The 17,797-nt window shown below is 41.2% G+C and overlaps 1 protein-coding gene and 1 long non-coding RNA gene across 2 annotated transcripts in view; one reads left to right on the top strand and one right to left on the bottom strand.

The window, feature by feature from the left end:
* Positions 1–5,059: 5,059 nt before the first annotated feature.
* Positions 5,060–10,394, bottom strand: LOC148885410 (uncharacterized). The gene is made up of 3 exons (XR_016118067.1): positions 9,181–10,394; positions 8,714–8,972; positions 5,060–5,510 (listed from the first exon to the last, which is right to left on the bottom strand). It is a non-coding gene; the product is annotated as an uncharacterized LOC148885410 (long non-coding RNA).
* Positions 10,395–13,811: 3,417 nt separating this feature from the next.
* plekhh3 (pleckstrin homology, MyTH4 and FERM domain containing H3) overlaps positions 13,812–17,797 on the top strand; it is a 41,612-nt gene continuing 37,626 nt past the window's right edge. The window contains exon 1 of the mRNA XM_089019152.1: positions 13,812–14,406. Coding sequence (XP_088875278.1) covers positions 14,272–14,406 — 135 coding nt within the window. The 5' untranslated portion in view covers positions 13,812–14,271. The remainder of the gene's footprint in view (positions 14,407–17,797) is intronic.

Raw genomic sequence — 17,797 nt, 5'->3', positions numbered from 1 at the left:
AAGAAGTGGGTTTATAGGACAGCGGTGTGTCTGCTAGATTGAAATCGGCTGTTTGTGGATTTGCTTGTGTTTTCAATCAAATCAGATTGTTTGTCAGATCCCCCTTAACTCATTCGCTGCTAGACATGTGCAAAAATGTGTCCACTCCAGTGCCAGGGTTTTTGTCATTGTCACTCAAATTCCAGGACCTACAGAATATTGAGTTTTAGCATTACATAAACATTCAATACAGCGTTAGAAACCTTAGACCCTCTTCTGTCATCAGAGTAAATTCGTAAATTATATGGGTCTGGAGTTATCTGAGCTTGAAATGAGGGTGGCTGTCCAAAATACAATGCAATACATACATATTGGTTTAGATAGCGCTTTAACAACAGCTGAAGCTGGACCAAAGCTCTAACATGGAAAAAAGGGAGCTGTTGCCTCCTTGTGGAAGAGAAAAACATTGCCAGAGGCCATGGCCAGCATTTTATCGGCACCCAAGTATGTAAAAGCAAAACCCGAACAAATTCGGGAATGGCGCTCTATGGCATATTTTCAATTACCCAATAATAATAATACATTTAATAATAATACATTTCATTTATAAGTGCCTTTCAAAACTCTCAATGACACTTTACAGTTTTTCTGTGGGTGAGCAGCGGCAGACAGATAGTGCAATCCCAGTACAGACCACCACTATATCTGTAAAGACGTAATCAATGAAATATCTAGATGGTAATATAATAACAAAACAAAAATCCGATCTACTCGTATGCATCCAGTCAGTGGGTCAGGGCTCACCATCTGTCCCCTTTCCACCCTCCAATCCCCTTTTTAATTCTTTCCATACCACATAAACCAGTTTATATGATCTGTCTGTGTCATATGGCGGGTGTGTTCACCCTCACATATGTTCGCCACACCATGTTATAAAAATTGAAAAAAAATATATACAGTAAAGTCTCGTTATATCGATATCGGATATATCGATAGTCCCGGTTATATCGATACTATTTCTATGCACGCACGGAGAAAATTACATGCAAACAGGGTCGGATATATCGATAGTCCCGGTTATATCGATATTTTTTCGGACTCCCTTGAATATCGATATAACGAGACTTTACTGTAAATGGAGAAACTTGCAGTTTTGGTGGACCATTATAATGAAGTAGACATTCATTTTGTATGTGTTCATATTTTATGTTTTTATGCAGAGGATGGTTTGAAAAGTTAGTATGCCCTGGGATTGGTGTGCAACTGGTCCAGGATGTCCCCCACCTACTGCACAAAGACAGCTGAGATAGGTGCTGAAATGCCCTGTGGCAGAGAGAGAGTGAAAGAGAGATGTTTTTTTACGTTCCAATATTAATGTGGACATTAAAATTGATAAAAATAACAAATATTACAATTTGTTCTTATACTACTTTACAAATTATGTGCTCTATCCAGTTTATACTGTAAAATAGTAAAGTGGTTGTTTTCTACACTTAGAACGGATTAAACATTTTTATATTGATTACAATGAAAAGTGCTATTTCGGTTTTCAAACAAATTGGTTTTCGAACAGGTTTCTGGAACGGATTTTGGTTGAAAACCGAGGTATCACTGTATTTTATAATTTATATTTATGACATACTTTTTGTTATCATGCTTATCCCTTTCATAATTTTACAGCTTGAATAAAGCCTAGGATGACAGAATCCCTTTAAATGTCTTTTATTTTATTCATTCATGTATTTATTGTAAATAGCTATCTGGCTAACTACCTGGCTAGCTATCTAGCTAGCTATTAGTTATTGATTAGCTAGCCAGCTAACTTTCCATCTAGTCGAGTTATTCTGGGTTAAGTGAATACTGGTGCATGTGGCTGCCACTGCTCACTCAGAAAAACTGGTCCTGTGACTGTAAAGTGACCTTGAGAGTTTTGAAAGACACTTATAAATTAAATGTATTATTACAATAATAATAATAATAATAACTATTATTATTATTATTATTATTATTATTATTATTAGTAGTAGTAGTAGTAGTAGTAGTAGTAGTATTAGTAGAGAGAAGTTGTATGTTTTGGCTCATATATGATGCAATACAAAAAATTACCACTAGATGTCGGCCTTTCCTCTACTTGCTTCTCTCTTGGTGCCCCTTTTGATACACTTGAATCGTGTAGCAAATACTATAACAATTTCGTACTTTTTATTCATTCATCTGAATTACCAACTTTAAAATCAGACCAGGTCGGCATATGTACTCCGAAGCGACTGCTTATTTTGCACACAAACACAATTTGAGCTTGTTTCTCACTAGATAGCACTTTTTTTTTAGTTTTCCATAGGGGTGTGCACCGGGTAGGACACGCACACACACACATACACCCCCCCACACACACACACACACACACACACGCATGGAGACACATTCGTGCAGACTGTGTCTCTTTGTGAATAACCGCGTTCAACCGAGGGCAACGCCTGCGGGTCACAGTTCATGCCCAGATGTTTCCATGTGATAGTTATGCTGATCTGTTATCATGGCTGAGCGCTACTTGTCATAAAGATGGATGGAGGAACCTTAGTGTGTGTGTGTGCGTGTGTGTGTGTTTGTGTGTGTGTTGGGGGTTAGGGGGGAGGGAATCAACTCAAAACACAGGCTGATAAGGCTGACAGAGGCCTGTTGGGAACCTTTTGGAATTCAGCAGGGTTCTTGTCGGGATGAATGTTTATGTTGGCCTGCTCCCATGAGAACATGCTGTCACGGCTTCCTGGCGGTGGCCGTAAACAGAGCTGTGACAGCCAGCCGGTGCTTGGGGGTCCACGCACTGCTTGGGCCTCCTCGGTAGGGCAGCAGGGATCCCTGTTGGAAAAACGGCCAGGGCGGGATGTGCATCTGTCGCCCCAAACGGGCCACTGTTGGCTCGACTGGCACATTTTGGATGTGATACTTCTTTGAAATGTTGTTGATATTCAAGGGAGTCCGAAAAAATATCGATATAACCGGGACTATCGATATATCCGACCCTGTTTGCATGTAATTTTCTCCGTGCGTGCATAGAAATAGTATCGATATAACCGGGACTATCGATATATCCGATATCGATATAACGAGACTTTACTGTATACTGTACTTCTGGTCCAATTGCGGCTTTCTTGATTTTTTTTTCTTCAAAATCAGAATCATATTTATTGCCAAGTACATGTTTGTAATAATAATAATACATTTAATTTGTAGGCACCTTTCAAAACTCTCAAGGCCACTTTACAGTCACTGGATCAGTTTTTCTAGTAGTTCTTCACTAGTATCATCATTAAAAAATAGCAAAAAGGCACTACTATACTTTGGGTGACTGTTGGAGTTAATGGCGATGGGGGAAGAAGCTGTTTAAATGTCAGCTGGATTTGGTAATCCAGGACTGTACTTCGAGTATCATACTGTACTATTTTGGATAATCCATGTGTCCAGTAGGAGATCCTACAGATCTCTATAGATCACTGTTTGTACCTCAAACCTCCTCATGGATGAGGTAGTGATGTGTCATGCTTCATTAACTCATTCACTGCCAGACGTGCAAAAATGTGTCCACTCCAGTGCCAGTTTTTTTTTTTTTTCATTTTCACTCAAATTCCAGGACCAGAGGCCATGGCCAGCGCTTTATCGGCAGCCAAGCATGTAAAAACCAAACCCAAACAAATTCGGGAACGGCGCTCTACGTCATATTTTCAATTCCCGAATAAATTCGTGAATGAGTAAATATTCTGGAAAAAAAATGTTCCCAATCCCCAAATTGATTTCAAATTATTAAAGGGGCCCTTTCTGTGCATTGGTGCTAATTGTCTTATCATGACAGTGTCACCTTTCTGTCGCTGTGCAGTCATCACCTATTCATATTGTGTGTGAACCCAAATGCGGTGTTAATGCTAATCCATCCATTTAGCGATATACACACACCTGCATCAAGTTTAAATAGCGGCAACATCTGTAGCCTGACGGATGCGCATGGCGACGAGTCACTTTTGTTCCCCTTTGTGCTCCATTTGTAACACAAGCGTATGTCCACAAAGGCAAATCCGCCACCATACAGGCACACGTATGCACAAGCCGCCATTGTCACCGTCTAGTTTGTTTGCCAACTGTCTTTTGCTCTTTTTGTGACTCTGCCTTGGGCTTGAAGTTCTGACTGTAGCAGACGAAAGGGCAACATGACAGTTAAAGGACAACCGACGCCTCCGGACAAGTTGTGTCCATAATTTGTAAAATCACTTCAAATGACTTCGACTGAGCGTATTTTACAAAGATTCCACGGCATATAGCTCTATTTTACGTTTTAAGACTCGCGCTGAATATTCAGGAAGTCTTGTATTCGAGTTGATGACGATGCCTGACGTGACGTCACGTCTGGAACGCCCCTGACCGAGAAAGCGACACACAATGCATTTTGGGTACTTTGTTTGGTCAGAAAAGTTTGTGTTGATCCGTGTTGATGGCGAAATTAGAAGGAAAAAATAAAAAAAACGCGATGGTGAATAGTTGTGTGTTGCACCAAGACTACTATTTGATGTTCGCTGACACAAATTCCCAGCAGACAAATCAGTCCATTTCCAATGGAGCTTGGGCGCCATCTTCTGCATTTTCTGGGTGCTACATTGCCGTCTTTGACGGCTCGAATTGATATGGGAGGACTCCTTTAATCGATTGCAAACATTTATGCTTTCCTCTTCAGAACTATTTGAATTATATTCATAACCGGATGAGTAACAAGAAAGCATCTTCTCCGAATCTGAAGCCATTGTTTTGATTCTCGAGCAAGGCAAGACGTCCTGGCGTGACGTCACGAACAAGGGGGCGGGACCTTCTGAAACTGAAAGTTTTTGAGGTCATTTTGAAGTAGTTTTGGGACATTTTAAGTAATTTTATTTGTGTTTTGCATTTGACTAAAAATATCAGCCTGCGTGTTTTTCTGATGTCAATTAGGAAACCAAAAAAGTGTGTCGGTTGTCCAATAATAATAATAATAATAATAATAATAATAATAATAATAATAATAATAATAAGAATACATATCATTTATAATCGCCTTTCAAAACTCTCAAGGTCACTTTACAGTCACATGATAAGTTTTTTGCTAATACATAGCTAATAAATAGCCAGCTAGCAAGCCACGTATATAGCTAAATAGATAGCTAGATAGATAGTTGCACCTGTAAAACAAGTGCAAGAGCGGTGGAGGGGGGGCTGTCGGGGGACTTAGGACAGAATTGAGATGGATGGAAACCATTTTGCTCAAATTGTATCGCTATGGTCCAAGCTAAACAAAAATTTCACCTTTTGCTTAGGAGTCTTTATTACCACAAAGGAAGTGTGAGTTCAAACGACTCTTTGGTCTTTAAGGTTGTGTTTAAGTGTGTTTCTGTGGCTGTGCAGGGGAAAGGGAGGGGGGTAAAATACAGGCCTTCTCTTTACAGGGTGCACTGTCCGCGAATGTGTTGCTTTTGGAGGTCGCAGCACCTAGCAACAGCCTGGTTCTTGTCCTGGGAGGGGAAACATGAGACAAAACGAGTGTGGGCGCGCACACACACACACACACACACACACACACACACACACACACACACACACACACACACACACACACACACACACACACACACACACACACACACATACACAAAGATTACAGTCAGCCAGAAAGAAGTTTTAAATGCCGTTTCACTTCATTGCACAGTATTTTCCTTTTTGGTTTGGAGTTGATAGTGTCCAGTATAATTTGTGTTTTTGCACCCATATCCAAAGCAACATAGACACAAAATGATATCTACTTATTCTGTGCGAATATTGGTTAGTGTGGTTCTCCATGGCAACCACTACCAAAGACACATGAGCTTTTTATTTATTTAATTACTTTTCTCATTGCATGTCTGTACCGTGCTCTTGTGTTAAAGTGTGCCACTAATCCGACCCAGGTTTCACATTTTGGCATGGTGTCCTCAGTCGTTCATTCTGCACTGCTTTTACTGGAGTCAGCAAACTAAAAATAGCCCAAATGGCTCGCTGGCGCTCTGCCCAGCTCAACCTAACTGTCGAGAAGTTATCTTCGGCCTCGCCGCAATCATTAGCGTCGCACACGTTAGCTAATTAATTGCCGTTGACTGTCAAAGCGGTGAGAAATGTTGTTATGATTCCCGTTTGGTTGGATGGTTGGTTGGTTAGCAGGATTAAATGATAATACGAGGCATATAGGAGCATATAGAAGCCCCAAGAAAGTAGCCTACTAGCTAACCTTTCACAAAAATGGTGGTGTCTTACTGCATTCCCCACGAATCAAGATGTAACCTTCCTCACCATGCCATGCTAATGGAAGGGTCTCCTTTTCCAGGAAGTAGCCTACTAGCTAACCTTTAACCAAAACGGTCGTGTCTTACTGCGTTCCCCACGAATCAAGATGTAAGCTTCCCCACCACGCCATGCTAAAGGCAGGGTCTCCTTTGCCAGGAAGTAGCCTGCTAGCTAACGTTTAACAAAAACGGTGGTGTTTTACTGCATTCCCCACGAACCATGATGTAACCTGCTAGCTAACGTACAAATGCGTTCAAATCTTTAAATGTATATAAAAATATTGTCATCTTGCTTTATTTCTCCAGGAAGAAAGAAGTAACCAAATAGGTAATATAACCAACAAGCTAATACAGCCACTAGCTAAAACCATGATCGCTAATACAAATAATTGGTGCAGTAATTTTGTTTTATTTGTCAACGTTATGATTAAGAAGACACAAACTAGTCAACATACAATGGTAGGAAAAAAAGGTTGTCGCCTCGTAGCCATTCTCTGGCATTTTATCTACTTCTTTTTTATCCCATCTCCTCACTATCTTTCCCTCCCTGATCCCAGTACAACGGCCATAAGATGTTTGATGCCAGTTAGAGATAACAACAAAGTGCGCTATTATGACTTCTCTCGTTTTCATGCATGCCGCGCGCCGCCTCAGATTGTCATGTTTTACAATTCCAGGAACGGGTGAATTATGGAGCTAAGTCTTTTGTGGAGAGCCATTATGTAACGGCGACGAAGGCGCCTCGAATAACACACTTGGCCCAATGAAGAGCTTGTGGAAGGGATGTAGATGTGAGTCACGACTCGGAAGCCGACGGGTCAACTCCTTGATGACCGACAACACAACTTGATAGAAAGTTTACAACTTGTAGCTTGACACCGTGACTCAGAATTCTCGATAAGTGGAGAATTAAAATGTTCTGGAGTGTTTCCCGGCAACTGAGAGTCAAACAGGAAATACAATATGTGGGACAGGCAGACATGACGTTCAAAAAGGAAGAAACCGTGAGGGGTTTTACTCCAGGTAGAACAGCTCCACTCTTGAAGGCTTTCCACCACATTTTGCAAAGTTACAGATGTTGGCCCTCATCCCAAAGTTGTTTTTTTGGTAGGCTTCCTGAAGATTAAATTATTTCCCAACGTGGATTTGTGAACATTTCTCTCTACACCGGGAACAGAAAATGGTATTCTACTGATCCCAATAGGGTTGAGGTCAGGGGATGACAGTGGCTAATATAACGCTTTGTATTAGGTCTTTGACTCGAAAGACTGTATTGAACAAATACACCATAGTTAGTGTGTTGAAGTCACCAGCAATGACTGTAAAGTGTCCTTGACAGTTTTGAAAGGCGCTTGTACTGTAAATGAAATGTATTCTTATTATTATAAGGAGGAAGTTGAAGCTAGGACTCAAAGGCGAGCGAGCCTCCTGTCAACCTAAACTGAAGCCAGGCACTTGACAGTTCGACTAAGCCAGAGTCTTGTCTGCTAAAGGTTACTGTAATCAAGCTATATGCCAGGAGGTTTGCGAGTTGAAACTGCAAATGCCTGTTGGACATCTGCCTGATGCCCATTCAGTTTTGCGGGAACATATGTGCCCATCCCAAACTTGCAATTTCACTGTCTCCCATCTAAGAAAAAAAAACAACAAAAAAAGTCATTTTATAACCAATGAGATTCTTTGAGTGCGTGCAGGGAGAGGCAGATGGTTCTCATTTCTTTGTTGATGATGTAATTATCTCCCTTCATCATCATCATCGCCATCATTCCGGAATTTCGAGTTAAAGGTCGGAATTCTGAGTTAAAAGTAGGAATTCTGAGTTAAAAGTCAGAATTCTGAGTTAAAAGTCGGAATTTTGAGTTAAAAGTCAGAATTCTGAGTTAAAAGTCGGAATTCTGAGTTAAAAGTCCGAATTCTGAATTAAAAGTCAGAATTCTGAATTAAAAGTCAGAATTCTGAGTTAAAAGTCGGAATTCTGAGTTAAAAGTCGGAATTCTGATAAAGGTCAGAATTCCGAGTTAAAAGTCAGAATTCTGAGTTAAAAGTCAGAGTTCTGAGTTAAAAGTCGGAGTTCTGAGTTAAAGGTCGGAGTTCTGAGTTAAAGGTCAGAATTCTGAGTTAAAAGTCGGAATTCTGAGTTAAGTCGGAGTTCTGAGTTAAAGGTCGGAATTCTGAGTTAAAAGTTGGAATTCTGAGTTAAATGTGTTTGAAAGGCGCTTATAAATTGGATTATTATTATTATTATTGTTGTTGTTGTTGTGGTTCTGGTTGTTGTTGCTGTTACTGTTGCTGTTATTATTATTATTATTATTATTATTATTATTATTATTATTATTATTATTATTATTATATATTTTATTATTATTTATTTATTTTATTATTATTTATTTATTTTTCACCTCCGCACACAAAGCTGGACAATCCGAAGCTTGGAGTCGGACGACCCAGGGTGTATGGTTACACATGGAGTGTTAGGGACGTTAGGAGTGGACCTGGCCGGAGTATGCTGGTCGTAGCACAGTAGAATGAAGGTTTAAGTTCAATGCTGGACTGTGTGGACAGGATATCCCGACTGAGTCATGTAGAGTGTCGGGGGCGGTGGGTTACAAAGGGTCAGTTCCTCTCTCAAATCCCGAGTGGAGAAGGTTGTCAGATAACCTTGGAGGAAAAAGTTCACAAGAATCAAAGCATGTGAGTAATTAATTCCTCGATGCGCGAGGCGAAAAGCACTTGGAAGCTCATTTTCACAAATGAAAACCTCAAAAGCATAAACTCCCAAAGAAAAACGCTCCCCAAAATGTGAGCCGGCTTTGCTTTGGCAGGCTGGATTTCACATCCCGTTCTGTTGACAATCGATCTGGCTCACCAACATACGGTCCTGGCTGCGACACGGGCTTGCGGGGAAACAGGATCCCGCCGGCTCAGAGTCGAAAGGGAACAGTCGGAGCCAGACGCGGCGGCGCACAATGAAGATTGCCTCTGTCTCCAATCAGCTTCGCACGTGATCTTTTTCGAGCTGCCTTGCACGGACAAAAATATTGAAACTTGCCTCATGATTGACTGAAAACAATCAGGGCTTGGCATAAAACCAACCGTGCTTCCACAGAACAGAACCATTATTTATCGAACCAACATGTCAGCTATTCTATACGTTGGCTTAACTGAGACAAAAAATGACAGCTATAGCTTGAAGTTGATTCAGAGACAGCTATAGGTTTTGGCATTGACAGCAAGGACAAATAGCTCAAGTCAACATGTGGTCGATCTGTGTTGGAAACTTTCATCAGGGGCTCAACTACGTGAGTAGATGAGACGGATAGTATGGTCACATAGAAAATAGGCAAGTATCCCCAGAAATATAGCAAATATGATAGGAGCCGCACCTGCTAATGCTAGCTGACAAGAACCCTTAAAGGACAACCGACGTCACTTTTTTGTTTTTTAACTGACACCAGAAAAACGTTTTATAGCATCTAAAATACCCAAAACACGCAGTATGATATTTTTAGTCAAATGCAAAACCAATAAAAATGACATAAAGTGTCCAAAATCTGCAACAAATTGAGCTGCGAATTGGCCATTTTCAAAAAGTCCCGCCCCCAGTTCGTGACGTCACGCCAGGACGTCTTGCATTGCTAGTGAATCAAAACAATGGCTTCAGATTCGGAGAATATGCTTTCTTGTTCCACATCCAGTGATGAATATGATTCAAATAGTTCTGAAGAGGAAAGCATACATGTTTGCAATCGATTAAAGAATTTATTTGTGCCATTTTGAGGTAACATTGCGGGAAAATCTTTCACCCAAAAAAGAGGCACAAAATGGCGACCTCCTGTGGCCACCTCCGTTTCCACAGGCTGATAAATTCCTTATATGGTGCTTGGACGCCCTCTTCTGGCCTTCTGGTGGCTTTTGGGTGCAACACGAGGTCCCCAGACCAAATGAGTACAGCAAAATACATTGACGTGATGGAAGGACCGCTACAATGCGTCTTTTTTACGGTAAAGGGCGGTCCTTTAGTGACGTCACATACGGACTCGTCCCCAACTCAAAAACAAGACTTCCTGAATATTCAGCGCGAGTCTTAAAACGTAAAATATAGCTACATGCGGTTGAATCTTTGTAAAATACGCTCAGTCGAAGTCATTTGAAGCCATTTGACAAATTATGGACACAACTTGTCCGGAGACGTCGGTTGTCCTTTAAATCCTCATCATAGCCATAAGAAAATTCATAAAAAGTCCCTTCAGTCACTATGTAAACACCAACAATCAAATAATCATTTTTAATACTAAAAAGGAACCTGTTATTGCAGTCGAAATAATGATATTCACCTTTCTCAATAGATGCTTGCAAATTGCTGCCGACAAGAAGCCTTAAATCTTCATCCTGACCACTTGGCTCCCAATAGTTTCATCCAGTATGACCCGATTCTTATGGACCTCATTTCATAGCTTTTGAATTCATTCCTGCTGTCTACTGCATGATGACTTTATGAGCAGTCCATTACATTGCCATGCTAATCCATACATATATTCAAGAACCCCTGACATTGTTACCTTGAGAAGTTGTAACAGTATCCGCTGTGCGTCTCTAGTGGAAACCTTGAACTCTCCATTTGAACAAATGCACACGAGGCAAGCCGACAGGAAGTTAGAGGTGGGGGTAGGGGGAGTGGTACAGTTTGAGAACATAATACTGGCCATGCAAAGTCTTCTTTCCCTCAGCGTTTGGGGAATATGTGTAACGCACGCCTAACACTTCACTTAGCATTGCGCCGTCTTTCCAGGTTGTGTTGAGGCCTCCTCCAGGAAGCACCGCGACTTGAAATTCACAGTGGGTGCCCAACCAAATCATATGGCTCGCTCTTGCACGTATCAGGTTATATCTAAGTGTGTGCGTGCATGTGCTTGTGAATTCATGAAGCCCTCATGTGTCTTCTCCCGGAAAATTTACACCTGGGAGACACAAATGGCCTAGGACCATTTAACAGTTCTTTTTCTTTTGATATATGAGGACTTTTGCACTTTGATTTTTAGCTCAACCAAAAACCCACAAAAACCATGGAGGGATTTAGCGTTTTTTTTTTTTTAACCAAGAGGGAGCAGGCTCTAAAAATAAAACATATGTTCCAAGCATGTCTGTGGGAGCACAGAAGGGCCCCCAGTGTATTGTTTTGGGATATGGGGGAGGATCTGGTCCAGGAAGATTCCGCCTGCAGAAAGTGGGGATTGCATTGGGGGGGAATGGGATGGGGTATTTGCTGTACTTTGAAGAAGGCAGTTGGAAAAATATTGCATATGGCTGCTACACACATAAAAAACACACAAAAAAAAAATAGACTGTTTCTCATTGAGACGTCAATGTGGGACATCGCTTGAAAGTACGGTGGTCACAGTGAAAAGATGCATCCGTGATATTGATTCTGCAGCAGCCTCGGGGGGGGCGGCAAAGTAACTAAAGGGTTAGCGCAGCGTGCTAATGTATACTTTAATAATGATAAAGTGTGTTTTTCGAACCACCGCAGGCCTTTCCTGATAGTGAGGAAGGAGTTAAAGCCAGATGACTGTGAGTTTGCATGGAGATGAGAGGGGGGATGGGGGTGTGTGGAAGGATATTAAGGAGAGAAATAAGCATGATCACCCAGGGGCTGTGTGGATCACGTGTCTGGATTTAGCACCAGTCGCCCGGCCTCCTACTCCACTTTCCCCAGTCGACGACTTGCTCAGTGAAGTGGAAGAGTTAAAAAAAAAAAGAGTTCTAAAAAGAAACTCGATGCAGGATGACTTCTTTGAAACTTTTTAAAAGTGGAAAGCCGTTCGCGTGCCAGACGCGTTCCGTTGCCAGGATGTGCATAAGTCAACAGAGCAAAGTCAACTATGCAAATTTCCCATTCAGAATCATTTCAACCAGTAGACACTGCCGCCCGCATTTATGATCCAAATATTTGGGTTATTCGAACTCAGCAATGTTTTTTTTGTCTTCATGTCGTAGTACTTTCCTTGGTTGCATCTTGTCATTTGTGGGTCCATTTTATTTTATTTTTCAACTTTGACTTGTTGTCATTCACATAATATTTTATTCAACGGCTTTGAAACCTCAAGTGTGGCCGTTGGTGACACTTGGAGCATTGCTTCTGTTTGTTTAAGATCTGTGGGGTGTTCATAGGAGTTGTGTGGTGTGTGTGAGCAACTTAGCCTACATGTTGGAGCTACAGCATTAGCATCTCTAGTGAGTACAATGTTATATTTTTATTTAGTGTGGATTGTGTGAGCAACTGAGCCTACATGATGGAGCTACAGCAATAGCATTAGCATCTATAGTGAGGACAATGTTATTTTTTTATTTAGTGTGGTATGTGTGAGCAACTTAGGCTACATGATGGAGCTACTCCATTAGCATTAGCATCTCTAGTGAGTACAATGTTATTTTTTTATTTAGTGTGGTATGTGTGATCAACTGAGCCCACATGTTGGAGTTACAGCATTAGCATTAGCATCACTAGTGAGTATGTTATTTTTAAATTAAAAGTTTTTACATTAATATAAATGGATTGTGAAATTCTAAATTGTATTGTAGTGATTTGGAATTTTTAGGAGGATATATTGTTGTTGTTTTTTTTTTATACCTTTTGGTTATATTCTCCACTACACAACATGTTTTTTATGCCACAACATGGCTTATTTGCTATCTATGTGTGATGAGGGTGCTTGGAAGGGAGACCAGACCTGATATTCGTCTGTGAATCTGCAAATCTGTTTTTCGGAAGAGTTTATTTATTTGCAGTGTCAACTTAGACAGAGCTATATTGTGTGTTTTTTTTTTTTTTTTTTTTTTTTTTTTTGGGGGGGGGGGGGGGTACATATTTATAGTAATAATAATGCATTTTATTTATCACAATCAGAAGGCCTTTAAAAGTCCTACAATAGGGAAATTTGCAGTCTACAACAGCAATTTGTATGGGGGTTGGAAAAGATAAAATTTTATTCTAAGCATAATAGAAATGTCAGGGGATTGAAATGTATCTGTGCAAAAAAATGTTTAATAAAGATCTGTACATAGTGCAAATATGAAAAAGCATATTTAATATACGTATATAACTGTACTGTACGTACATATAAGCGCATTTCAAAGCTCTAAAGAACACTTTACAATCACAAAACAGGGACATAAATAAAACCACGGAGAGATAGTTGATATTTTTGCATTATTAAGTGCAAAATTCGTGTGCGTGTGTCTGCGTGTGAGTGTGTGTGTCATACAGTGTAAAATACACTTAAGCACTTCAATTTGCACATTACACATTCCTCGTCGTGGTGATGTTCACGATTGTAGAATAACGCCGTCACCTCAGGACACGTGAGCCGCTGGCAGTGTTGAAGGGGGCGTGTCCATGCGAGGTGACGCCGCGAGGAGTGTATGTTCTAGGCCAATCAGATTGTAGAGAATAAAGTCAATGGGCGTGGTTTGTGACTGCTTTAGCTTGGTTCTTCCACAGCATGCCTCAGTGTGAAACGGTCTGTGCCTGACATTGATAGTCTCCCGTGTCACTTTTTTTACTATATTGCACCTACTTTGGCAAAATTCTGAAATGCAGGAAGCGTCGTTTTGAACCCTCATGTTTCTCGTGTGGAATTATCTTTCCCGCTTTGTGCCTTTTGCTTCAGATCGAGTGAACTTATAAGACAGCAAGGTGGACTGACTTCTTGAATTACCTTGAACAGTGTTAGCGGGCAACTTCCCTTCAGAGGGGCGTTGTGTCCATTTCACAGACAGGGGGGGTGGGGGGAGAGTCGCATGCTTCCCTCCATCCTCGTCTTCGGGTCTCTATGGAGAGTTTTCCCCGGCGGAGGCGCGCACTCTGCTCCCGCTCAACTCCGAGGCCGCCCCGCCGCCACCACCACTCTTGAATTCTTCGACCTGGATACGACGAGGCGACACGCTTAACCTCATTTGAATGCCTTTGCAAGGTGTCTGCTGGTTGCTGTGCTGCCGCCAGGGCTTCAGTTTGCTGGGGAGGGACTATGGGGAGAAAGAGGAGGAAGAATCTTTCGAGTTACGCAATAAGGACGACCTGACTCCAAATGGACAGGTAAGGAGAGTCCACCTGCACCAGCCTCCACCAACCATTTTACTAATATCGCCACTTTATGTAATCTATGCATTATAATCTCATACACATATGGCCCCCCTTTGCGCACTGACACTTTTTCATTCCACAAAACTCACTTGAACTCATTCATTGCCAGATAAAAAATGTTTCCACTCCAGTGCCAGGGTTTTTGTCACTGTCACTTGAATTCCAGGACCCACGAAATATTGAGTTTTAGGACTACATAAAGATTCATTGCAGCGTAAGAAACCTTAGACTCTCTTCTTTCATCAGAAAAAAAGCCTAAATTATATGGGTCTGGAGTTATTTGAGCTTGAAATGAGGGCGGCTGTCCAAAATACAATGGAATACCTATATATTTGTTTATATAGCGCTTTAACAACAGCTTAAGCTGGGACAATGCGCTAATGCGGATTTGCTTGTGTTTTCAATCAAATCAGATTGTTTGTCAGATCCCCCCTAACTCATTCACTGCTAGACATGTGCAAAATGTCCACTCCAGTGCCAGGGTTTTTGTCACTGTAACTTGAATTCCAAGACCCACAAAATATTGAGTTTAAGGACTACATAAACATTCGATGCAGCGTCAGAAACCTTAGACTCTGTTTTTCATCAGAAAAAAAGAGTTAATTCCTAAATTATATGGGTCTGCAGTTATATGAGCTTGAAATGAGGGTGGCTGTCCAATTAACAATGCAATACTGATATACATATTGGTTTATATAGCGCTTTAACAACAGTTTAAGCTGTAACAAAGCACTAACAAAGGGACATGCTGCCCTTTGTGGAAGGGAAAACATTGCGAGAGGCCATGGCTAGTGCTTTATCGGCACTCAAGCATGAAAAAACAAAACCCGAACATATTTGAGAATGGCGCTCTACGCCATATTTTCAATTCCCGAATAAACTCGTGTTTGGCAGTGAATGTGTTAATTGTGGTTTGGACCACAAGTGTTTTTTTTTTAATTGATCCAAATTGTGAAGCACACACCTCCAAGTGTTTGCATGTGCCTTGTGGGACTCCTCACTTTGTGATGGGGTGGGGGGCAGTCAGTGTGTATTGGTGTGTTTGTATGTGCAGCTGCTGAGGTTTGCAATGAGCGCGGGACTCATTGTGCAATCACACACACAGAAACACACTGATGCAAGTGTGTTGAAGGGATCCTTGTGTGTATGGCCTCAAATAAGACTGCGGCCTTGTCCCCCCTTCTGTAATGTTCGTCATGTGATCAGGCACAGAGAGATCAGTATTGTGCACCCCCCATCCCCTTGTGAGGGGGCATTGTTGGTGCCCTGTGCTGAGGTGGCTTCTTTTCTGTATGACTCTTTACTGTAAAATATACAGTATGGATGCAAAATGGAGGTTAAACCTGCAGTAGCTACATTTGAACTACAGTGATACCTCGGTTTACGAACCCCTTGGTTTACGAACTTTTCGGTTTACGAACGTTACATTTATGAAAATTTTACCTTGGCATACGAACTTTTTTCATACACGGAGGTCGAAGCTGCCTCAATGAGTGACGTGTCGTTTGCGAACGAGCCCGTTCTTCTAACAACAAAATGGCAGACGACTGTTTTTGTCCTCTATTCCCCGCCAGTCTTTGGTTAAAGCCACGTTAAAGCCATTGGTCAAGAACGCAGCAGTGAGGGGGGGGATGGTTTAAACATTAAAGAGACAGGCAGACGACAGTGAGAGAGTGTAGAGTGTAGACTGCAAGGTTAAAATATCCCATCAATCAGGCTCCACAAACAACCCGCACAAGCCATCTGTACACTTGATGCAAAACGCTATCAACCCAGCTAAACAGCACACAATTGATGAACTATGTAAAATTATCACATAGAAAGCACCAACAAGGGATCATTCCTCAAGATGGTGAAAGAAGAAGGTTATGTTCCTCATCAAGTGTTTAATGCTGATGAAACCGGCCACTCCATTCCATCAAGCCATCAACAACCATCACAAAGGTCAATAAAACCACTTTATTATACAGTATTATATACAGTTTATTTCTTTAATTATAATACCATAGCACATTTATTAAACTTAAAATAAGGTATATTTTGTGTAGTTTTAAGGCTTAAAAATTAGAAAGTAGAAAATTATGATTTATGCCGACATGGGAACGGATTATTCTCATTTTAATGGTGTCCTATGGGAAATTAAATTTGGGATACACACTTTTCATTTTACAGGCACAGGACTGCATGGTTTTAGATTATTTTAGTATTTGAACATGCATTTTGTGCACTTATTGAGACGTCGGTGTCCAGATGGAGTACCCCTGGGGTGCAAAATGGTGTGCAATTGCACTGCATATAGCTGTTTTTGAACATTTCGCTGTCGTATAGCTGAATCAGGTCAGCAAATGGTGGAATCTTGAACCGTAGCGTGAGACTGCAATCATTGTCAAATCAAACGATCGTAATACAGAAGAGCTAATCAGTTCTACCGACGTGCCAAGACATATTGAAACAGTTCAGTGTGCTCCCCCCTTCCCCTCCACCTTTTCCCCGCAATATCTAAGTGTAAAGAATTGCAGGTGTAAGTAGTACCACATGTAGCCATTAATTATTCTCCTATAGTTTCTTATCTGTCCCCGTTTGACCCATCGGTGCACTTGTAAAAACCAGTGTGAGATACTCGCAATTTGCGTGAAAACGTTGATGATAGATAGATGGGTGACATCTGTTGCTCGTGGGGCATTCGGAAGAGATGCTGGGCTGTCTCGACTGCCCAACTCGGTAACGTGCATCTGCTTGGCTAGCTACGCAATTGCGAATCTGCAGTTGATACTGAAATTCAGACTTGGTGTCTGATGGCTGCCAGACGACGTGCAAAAATGTGTCCACTCCAGTGCCAGGGTTTTTGTCATTGTCACTCAAATTGAGTTTTAGCACTACATAAACATTCAATCCAGCATTAGAAAGCTGAGACTCTCTTATTTCATCAGAAAAAAAATCAATTCCTAAAACATATGGATCTGGAGTTATATGAGCTTGAAACGAGGGCGGCTGTCACAAATACAATGCAATGAATACAAATTGGTTTATATAGAGCTTTAACAAAGCACTAACATGGAAAGAAAGGGTAATGTTGCCCCCTTGTGGAAGGGGGCTTAGGCCAGGCCATGGCCAGTGCTTTATCGGCACCCAAGCAAAAAAAAAACGACCAAATTTGAGAATGGCGCTCTACGTCATATTTTCAATTCGAATACATTTGTGAATGGCAACGAACAAATTAAGGAAAGGGTGTCAAACTCATTTTTTGCCGCGGCCCACATTGTAGTTATGGTTTCCTCCTGAGGGCCGTTATGAATTTAGGGAAATTATTACAATGTATTATCCGCTCCACCTGTTACATTCA

The sequence above is a fragment of the Hippocampus bargibanti genome, linkage group LG17 (assembly GCF_051943395.1).
Source record: "Hippocampus bargibanti isolate YZ-2025 linkage group LG17, ASM5194339v1, whole genome shotgun sequence".
Classification (NCBI taxonomy): domain Eukaryota; kingdom Metazoa; phylum Chordata; class Actinopteri; order Syngnathiformes; family Syngnathidae; genus Hippocampus; species Hippocampus bargibanti.
This window is presented reverse-complemented; position numbering and strand designations above follow the sequence as displayed.